The sequence below is a fragment of the Acanthopagrus latus genome, chromosome 2 (assembly GCF_904848185.1).
Source record: "Acanthopagrus latus isolate v.2019 chromosome 2, fAcaLat1.1, whole genome shotgun sequence".
In the NCBI taxonomy this organism is placed as follows: domain Eukaryota; kingdom Metazoa; phylum Chordata; class Actinopteri; order Spariformes; family Sparidae; genus Acanthopagrus; species Acanthopagrus latus.
In genome coordinates this window covers 23,615,163-23,624,874 of record NC_051040.1, presented here as the reverse complement: position 1 = coordinate 23,624,874, position 9,712 = coordinate 23,615,163, and the positions used below count along the sequence as shown (strand labels likewise).

General features: G+C 41.3%; 1 protein-coding gene and 1 long non-coding RNA gene across 3 annotated transcripts; one reads left to right on the top strand and one right to left on the bottom strand.

Moving 5' to 3' along the window:
• Positions 1-233: 233 nt before the first annotated feature.
• LOC119012019 lies at positions 234-7,628 on the bottom strand. 2 transcript variants are annotated; one of them, XM_037085467.1, is made up of 2 exons: positions 2,467-7,628; positions 234-2,332 (listed from the first exon to the last, which is right to left on the bottom strand). In XM_037085467.1, the coding sequence occupies exon 1, from the start codon at positions 3,932-3,934 to the stop codon at positions 3,233-3,235; it is 702 nt and encodes a 233-aa protein (XP_036941362.1). In that variant the 5' UTR covers positions 3,935-7,628; the 3' UTR covers positions 234-2,332; positions 2,467-3,232. The 2 variants fall into 2 exon arrangements, with proteins under 2 accessions (XP_036941362.1, XP_036941363.1); XM_037085468.1 differs by having other exon boundaries at positions 2,537-7,628.
• Positions 7,629-7,667: 39 nt separating this feature from the next.
• On the top strand, positions 7,668-9,576 carry LOC119012051. Its single transcript, XR_005072347.1, has 5 exons — positions 7,668-7,818; positions 7,986-8,275; positions 8,430-8,756; positions 9,037-9,082; positions 9,159-9,576. It is a non-coding gene; the product is annotated as an uncharacterized LOC119012051 (long non-coding RNA).
• Positions 9,577-9,712: the final 136 nt, after the last annotated feature.

The following is a 9,712-nucleotide window of genomic DNA, read 5'->3' as shown; positions in this document are numbered from 1 at the left end:
TTTTATATTCCTGAGCAAACCCACAAATCTATCACATCAGTCATCACAGCAGATCTTAATTCTGCTGTTTTGAGAAAACACAAAACTAACACAAAGAGAGATTTCTTCCTCCTGTCTGCTCTTTTCTTATGTTGCTGTCTGAGAGGAATAATTCACACACACAAGAAGAACAGATGTAAAAAAAGCAGATAGAGCTTAAAATACAGCAGAGCCAGAAACACACAGGTTAAGTGGTGATAATTTAAACTGAATAAAGCAGAATCTTTGCTCATCCAAACACTCAGCAACAGTATCACTCTGACTCCAGAGTCATGAGATGAATCACTGCAACTGAAACGACTGTAACCTGTTCAGATGAGATACAATGAAAATTCTTGCATCCATAAACGGAGAATAGAAACAGTTGAACTCCACAAAGTGACGAACAGGAAACTTCTGATGCAGCATCGCCTCTGAACACCCGATGTATTTTCTCACTCCACCTGATTTCATCATTTCAGTCCAACTGAGCGGCTTCTGTCACAACTTCATCACCAAACACTGACATTTCCTCGCAGAGCTGAAATATTTACAGTCTGGAGAGCTTCATTACTGCCAACATTTAATCACAGAAGCAGACAGAAGAGAAGACGTGAGGACAAATATTCTTCCTCTTTCTGACTCTCTTTTCTCTCCCTGTTTCTCATCAGCATGTCTTGTGTTTCTCTCTCGTATCATGCTTGACTGATGCTGGCAGGCAACCAGCATCAAAGTGTCGATGCCCTGAACAACATCCTTCGAGTTGGACCAGTGGCGGTTTTGGGCATGGGCGAACCGGGCAGCCGCCCAGGGCGGCATGTCTTTTCCATAACGTATGGGGCGGCACGACCGCTTAAAAAAAAACAAAAATTATAGGCGCCGCAAAACGGTTTTCCATTATCAATATCGCCTGTTTGAGAAATTGGCAAATTAGCGCCCCCTGCAGCTGCAGGCGCCCCTAGAAGTTGACGCATTATGCACACTGCACAGAGATGCTGGGAAAGGCCAAGGGGAGGGGTTCAGGGGGGACAGTTCACCTCTGGGTCTTTTAAATGAAACACAATGTAAAGGGTGAGGGTGGGGGGGTCCGTTTATAGTACAATATTATAATGTAATTAGTTGCCAGTCACACCTTGACTTTCTTCCAAACAAAGCAAAACTCATTCATAATGTTATGAATGCAGGCCATGAATCCTGCACCTTTTATGAATCGTGAGAAATTACTAATAAAAATAGGTGCCAAGGCGATTCAGAGGTCACCCAGGTGAATTGGTTTGGTCTTGACTTTTGGTCGCGAGTGCCAATGTTGGGGGATGGGAATTTGTGGATTGCCCTGCCAAATAAACACAGAGATGGACAGAAAGCGGTCAAAGCCATCAGGTGCCCAGTTCAGAAAAAAAAGAAAAGAAGAAGAGGAGAAACGAGCAAAGGATAAAGGTATGCAATATCCTGTCTATGATAACAGTATCAAGGGCTAACGTTAAGGTTAACGTTAGTAATGTTAGGCTATAACTTAAACGTTTGTTAGCCATCTTGCTTTGTTATTTGCTATGCTTAGCCTATAAAATAATAATTCGATTTTAACAAACCTGACAGTTTACTTCACCATTCGATTATGCTTTGCAACTAAACTGTTAAAAGTACAGCAATTATTTATTTAGATCATTTCGGTTAACGTTGGGCCTGTAGCCAATGCAATTTTCTCATGTAATGTTAACAAAGTTTCAAAGACGGAACACTTGCCATTTGATAACGTTACAACTCCATGTCGTGACAAAGGAAAGTTTAACCACAATACATTAGTCATAGTGTGCAAAGCATAGAATTCGAAGCAGTGACCTAATTTAATATATGATCAGACATTTAGCATGTAAGGGCATTTTTATGAAATTTGCATTTTTGGATGTTTTGTAAGTGCTTAGTTATAGCCTGTTGATGAGCATTTCAACTGCATTTTCAGCGGCACTTCTGAAATATTTTGGAGCATCCTCTGCCACTGCTCAAGATGAGCCACCCACCACCCCCATTACACAGGATGAGGAGGAGCCATCAACCTCATCAGCTACTCAGGCCTCTTCTGAAATGGTCCCTGTCATTGAGGAAGAGCACCTATCCATGTCTCCAGAAACATCTCCTTGTACGTCTGCTTCTCCACAGCACGAACCTTCAGGTGCGTTTCTCATCTATCTCTCTCTCTCTCTTTCTCTCTCTTTCTCTCTCTCGGCGTGAGTCTCGCCCGGGGAGTAATTCAGTGTCGAACCGCCACTGAGTTGGACAGGAAGTGAGGTCACGTAATAGACGTGGGCTGGATCAGCTTTATCGGTGGAGCCACGACAAGATCAACATATGACAGAAGAAACGATGCAGAACAACTTTAAATCAGACCACTGGATTTAACATCACAAACATATTTTTTTCACAAGTGGCATCTGCCCTTCTACTGCTAACCTTCTCTACACATGTAAACACATATACAGCAGGAATAAAGAGCTTCTGTGGCGTCCCTTTGTTAACATACTGCTGAGTGCTGCACCAGCCGCCACAACCAGCTGCCAGCTAGAAGATCCAATACACAGCGCTGCTGATTATGTGGCATCAAACCAAACTGGTTCATTTATCAGTTTTGTTAACTTCCCATCATGAATTGGCTTCAAATGTCGCTGAGTGGAGGAAGAAATCCCAGACTGAACAACACTGATTAATACTGAGAAAAGACACAGTGAATCATTTAAAAGTGATCCAATTGTTCATCTCAATAGAAACTGTCATTTTGTGACAGGAGACCTGAAGACACAAGAGTTTTGAGATGTTGGCTTTGATGTTGCCTTTGATGTTGACTCTGATGTAGACTGTCATGTAAACTATGATGTCGACTCTGATGTAAACTGTGATGTTGACTTTGATGTTTATTGTGATGTCGATTGTGATGTTAACTGTGATGTTGACTTTGATGTTTATTGTGATGTTGATTGTGATTTTGTCTTTGAGGTATACTGTGATGTTAACTGTGATGTTGACTGTGATGTTGACTTTGATGATGACTGTGATGTTGACTGTGATGTAGGCTTTGATGCTGGCTTTGATATTGACTTTGATTTAGGCTGTGATGATGACTGTGTTGTAGACTGTGATGTTGACTTTGATGTTGACCTTGACGTTAATTGTGATGTTGATTGTGATGTTGACTTTGAGCTAGACTGATGTTGGCTTTGATTTAGACTGTGATGTTGACTGTGATGTAGACTGTGATGCATGCTTTGATGTTGGCTTTGATTTTGACTTTGATGTAGGCTGTGATGTTGATTGTGATGTTGACGTTGAGGTAGATTGTGATGTAAACTGTGATGTTGGCGACTGTGATGTTGACTTTGATGTAGACACTAATGTAGACTTTAATGTAAACTGTGATGTTGACTTTGACATTGATCGTGATGTTGACTTTGAAGTAAACTGTGATGTTGAATTTAATATCAACTGTGATGTAGACTGTGATGTAGGCTTTGATGTTGGCTTTGATGTTGACTCTGATGTGGGCTGTGATGTTGACGGTAATGTTGACTTTGATGTAGACTGTGATGTTGATTGTGTTGTAGACTGTGATGTTGACTTTGATGTAGACTGTGATGTAGACCGTGATGTTGACTGTGTTGTAGACTTTGAGTTTGACATCGTTGTAGACACTGATGCAGACTGTGATGTAAACTGTGATGTTGATTATGTTGTAGACTGTGATGTTGATTTTGATGCTGACTTTGATGTAGACTGTCATGTAGACTGTCATGTAAACTGTGGTGTAGGCTTTGATTTTTACTTTGATGTTGACTGTTATGTTGACTTTGATGTTGACTTTGATATAGACTGTGTTGTAGACTGTGATGTAAACTGTGATGTTGACTGTGATGTTGACAGTTGACATAGACTGTGATGTTGACTTTGAGGTACACTGTGATGCTGATTGTCATGTTGACTTTGAGGTACACTGTGATGTAAACTGTGACGTAGACCTTCATGTTGCCTTTAATGATGACTTTGATGTAGACTGTGTTGTAGCCTGTGATGTTGACTTTGATGTAGACTGTGCTATAGACTGTGATGTATACTGTGATGTAGACTTTGATGTTGACTGTGATGTTGATTGTGATGTTGACTTTGATATAGACTTATCTTGACTGTGAGGTTGAGTATGATGTTGATTGTGATGTTGTTTGTGATGTTTGCTTTGACGTAGACTGTGATGTCAACTAACTGTGCGTTAATGGGTGAGTATAACAAGCATTTTGAGCTTCACAACAGTATCAGAAGTTTGGAAAAAGGGCTATAAAAATAGAAGACCATTTACCATTTTCATACATACATTCTCACTGATACGTACAAACTAATCACAATTACGTCCATACATACTCTCTCACTCTTATGCCTTGCATGGCGGACTCCACCATCAGTGTTTGAATGTGTGTGTGAACAAGTGTTGAGCGGTCAGAAAATCCAGAAGAAATCCCCCCAATCTCAAATACACACACACGCACACTTGAAAGATCAAGCCAGTGGTGGACAACTAAACACAACACACAGGAACAATTCCTATCCATCCCATCCCATTCACAGGCCTGCCTCCAACCCTGCACTCCTAAACACTTTCTGCACGAAGATTTTTGGAATTTGAACAGTTGACACAAAATTCACTTTGGATAGAGAGACGTCTTTTTCAATAGCTTCCAGGTCATTTGATATATTGACTCAAAATCAATGCTGCAATGTCTTCTGATACTAGTTGAATGGGAAAGACCCGATTTTATTGGATTTTGGTGGAATTTCTATTTCAAGTCTAACCTTCAGTCATTCACTAAAGTCAGTGACTGATCTAGATTTTTTTTTTAAAAAAAAGTGTCATTACAAATAGATACAAATCAACACCAAATGGCCTGAAACAGGCTCTGAATCACTTTGTGATGCATCCTGTTCACTTTGCACAGGGACACGTCGTTCTCAATATTCAGAAATATGATCTCTCTTGTTTGATCCCACTGACCCTCCAAACTAAAACTAAATGACATTAACACAAGACTTGAAGGAAAATCAGCGTTTTCACTATAAACTCCGATGTGCTGCAGTCAGCATTTTATTGTATAAATGACTGTCAACAATCCCAACGTGTTCTGAGCCACATTTACTGTCAGTGGTTTCTTCCTGTGATGTCACGGCGTACCTGTGGTGTCAGATCTTCAGACTGTGAGAGCTCTCTGACTGTGAGAAGTTTGATTTGTGCTGCAGAGTGTGAGCAAAGCTCAGATAGTTAACACTGAGATCTGATGTGAATCTCTTTTCAGCTGTCATGGGCTCAAACATGAACAAGCAGTTCAGGAGGAGATTTGACGTTTAGAGATTTGAAGTTGGAAACATTCACACAGAGAAAAGTACATTATGTGTAGTGAAAGTACTATCCACTGTTTCCTCTGAGGGATGTGGTTTCTTTACTTTAACTTAATTTCTTTTTTATTATTCATACAAGAATGTTTTAATTTAACAAAACAGGTAGAGATTTGAGATTTGATGAAAAGCATTTCATTTCAGGCTCAGTGTTTGTTTCTTTTCTCTTTAATGTGATTAATGAGTGACACCTTCACTGACAGGCTGATGGAGGCTGCTTATTATTACTTGTCAGAATATAATGAACATGTAATGAATTTGAACACAAACAGAGGACCAACATTAATACAACTCGAGACACACAAATATGTTCCTGAAATATGAATTTAATGCTGCAAGAACTGAATGTCAACACAGTCCTTCAACCTGACATGAACATCTTGAAGTGCCGTCCTCAAAATGTCTGAATTGTCAGTAATTCTGTGTCACTGTGGACAGAATAACACTCCACTGCTTTAGTTTACCTCCTCAACATGTTAGATTGTACTCAGTGATTTTGTTTTGTGACATGTGTCTGTATAAATGGTTTTGATTTATTTTCTAATAATTAAATCATCTATATTTATCTGTACAATCATTTCTACCAGCAGACACTCACTGAACTTCTCTCAGTATCATGACTATTCTCCATTTCTCACCTCAAACTGAAATTCAGATTGTTCCTCTCTGAGTTGAATTTTCAGCAGCTAAAATCATCACTGAATTACATTTCTAGCCACTTTACATCAGCACAACAGTAAATCATGTCACAGCAGAGACTCACAAACACTTTCAGACACAGTGACGCCGACACAAACACACACACAAACACACACACAAACACACAGTGGGTTGGTAACCTTGAGATCTGGAGAACTATGAAATCTGATTTCATAGTGCTGATGTCTCGGTGCAGCGACACATTTTATCAGAGTGTTGAACTATGTAGGAGGCTGTTGTTGTTGGTCGGCACACATGTCAACACACCAGATATAAATTGGATGTGTGTGTGTGTTTTATTTCACACAGAGAGGGTCAGAGGTCATTTATGTGCAGCAGAAAATACAGGAAAACATCTGCCGCTTCAATTCACATCCTTCTGTACGACAATACTCAACAATAAGGATGAATTTTACAGACATGACAGGAAACTTGAGACTCTTCACACAGAGAGCATCAAATGTAGATTTAGTTTTCACCGCGTGTGATTTTGTTTCTGTGTGATTTTGTTTGAAAGTCACAGGATGAGAGCAGACTGAGGAGAGAGAAGTCAGAGCTCCAGCAGCAGCAGCAGCAGAGTGAGGCAGCAGCTCCACAGCCTTCATTCACTCTCAGGTGTGACTGACACCAAGACTTCATACTAACACAGCACACAGAGAGTCCTGACTGCATGCAGACAGAAAGTCTCTGCTGCATCACACAATCAAACTGTCAGAGGTCAGAGCAGGACTGATGCATCATACAACACAGTGCAGCCTGCAGGCTGATGGGAGCACAGCAGGCCTGAAGCTCTCTTATTCTGATGTCATATGTTCTTATTTCAAGATGACTTCTAAAGCTTTGAGGTCCAGACAAGTTTTGGTTAATCTTGTCTTAAATGTATTTTCTTAAAACCTCAGACCACACATGGAGTGAACTACAGTGAAGCTTCTCATTCAGTCGAGTAAAGTTCATTTATTTATTTCACATCCTGAAGAGATACGAGACGCCCGACTGATCTACATCTTCTTACTGAACCTCTCTGACAGCAGATTAACAACATGACTCACTGATCATCAGCTCATTAATGAGACTGTATGAAGGTTTACATTAGTGCAAGCAGCAGAACGCCCGTGTTCATGTTCATTGTTAGACGTGACCTCTAGTGGCCGTAGTCGCAAAGAAAGAAATCAGACGATGGAGTGTAACAAGTGACAAAGTCGGCATATGATCACTGCTGATGTCCTGTGTGAAACCAAAGTCAACACTGACTCATTTTAACCTACGTACTGAACTTACATCACATACATACATGACGTTACTTGGTAACCCAGGAGGAGGACTTCAGCTGCCTCTGTCAACCAGCACTGAGCTGGATCCACCTGCACACATCATGTTATCAGTGACAGAAGTCTGGAAGTCAGTGTGTGACATGAGATCATTTAGCACTGTGTTTGAATAAAGAGTAAAAGGCTCATTTATTACTGTGACAACCAAGTGATTATTCCTGCAGCTGTGATGAAATTGCAGATTTCTCAACAGGACTTTGGTCTGCTGTTAAACTGTCAGATATGTGATGCAGTCTGGATGTCTCGTCCTCTCTGGTGGAGCTGAAGTGGAATTATTCACTGAAAGCAGCTCTGAATACATTTAATCCAGCAGAGCCCTGGAGTGGCCGAAGATGAAGCCGGAGAAGTGAGGTTAAAAAATGTTGTTTTCTCTCTACAGACCTGTCTTGTTTCCTCTAATCATTCTGATCTTTTCTCTTTTTCCTCTTTCTTCCTCCTCCACATTTCCTTTTATCTGTCTTTATCTTTCCTTCCCTCTCCGATCTGTCCACCTCTCCTGTCATCTCTACTCAGGAGGTCCATTAAGTCTCCAGATTCCAAGCTTTTGTTTGAATCCATTTTAGCACCTTCCTCATCTTTTATGGATGTCATCCTCCACTCGCTCAGTTCTTTTCTTCCTCCCAGCTTATTGTCTGACTGATAAGGAAAATAGATTCAGCTCCTTTGACAAAGTGAGAGACAGAACAGAGTTTCTGTGACCGACGCTACTGAATATGTTCAGTGTTTAGAAAAGGAAACGTTGCTCTTGTACCTGCTCTTGACTGAAAGATGATGATGGGGCATTTTGTTGGATCACCATGACAGTGAGTCAGCAGCTGCAGTCCTGTAGTTTTCTGTCCAGTTGTTTCAGAGCAAAAGACAATCTCTGAAATAACCTGCAAATTAAAACATGCTGCTGTGTTGAGTTGTTCCCATGTAAGTGTGACTCTTCCTGTCTAATCATGAAATACCTCACAGATCGATCCTGTCAGTATTCTCTGCTACAGCACCAGTCCACCAGCTGATGGTCTATGTAACGAGGCTCGGTGCTGTTCCTCCTCCTGTTGAGATCTGACTCTGGAGCAAAGCGGCACTGTTTCCTCTGCTGTCTCCTCTCCACGTCCCATTGGCTGTAGCTCACAGCTGTTTAGTGTCCAGATTACTGGATCGCTTCAGTTACCGAGTGGAGAGTTTGTGAGGCGGCGTACGCTGGACTGGACCCAACATGTGACATACGCAGCCCTGTACACAGCCGTACATCTGATACATAACAAGTCTCCTGACGGTCCTGAGAGTCAACATGATGTTAGTATAATGTGAATTTAGCCACAACACACACTTGAACACACACAGCCACATATGGAGCCACAGAGTCTCATTTCCATTCTACTGCATCCTGAGTGTGTGTGATGTGTTTCTCTGGTGAATTACCATATAAATAACTGCCACCGCTTATCAAGCTTTGTTTAAGAAGCCAGAACAGAGAGACAGACTGAGAGAGGACACCTCGCTTACTTCAGAAGCTGTGACTAAAACTACTATCTCATCATATTCTGACGGATACTTTTATATTTCTCTCTGTTAGATACGTTCATTTATGTTCACACTGTGACAGCATTCTTCTCTGGAAGGTAACCAGTCAGTGAGGATGAAACTATAGAAAGCAGATAACAGTGAACTAATTGTGGTGTAATTGTGTCTTTTCAGATCAGAGGTTTAATTACTGTGTCTTTGCCTCGTCATGAGCAGATGATGACAGCAGGAGAGAAACAGGTTTTTATGTCAGAAGAAATTCATCTGCTGCCAGAAGGAGTCTTCACACTGTCACTGACTGTTCAACGTACAATGAGAGAAGCAGGATGTGGAAAATCATCCCAACGGACAATCTGCCCTGTCACACTAACCTGCTCCAGCACACAGTCTGATCCCAGCACAGCGTTTGTCCAGCAGCAGATATGTGGGACACATTCCAGCTGATAGGTGACAGCAGAGAGCGAGCTGTTAAACCTGCTCAGCTGTGACAGAGAACTGAACCGACCTTTACATTTCTCCAACACAGTAGCTCCACTCTGGAAGAAGGGAACGGTCACTTCTTGTCCTTGTGACACTGAAGTGTCCATAATTCATTCTCTTTCAGATAATGAAAGTGTTAACTGTGTAGGGAGCAGCTTTGATGAAGCTCTCAGCAGAGAGAAACACAGTCACAGGAAACTCCAGGAACAATTCACCACACTGAGCATCTGTCTGGTAATGAAATGTGT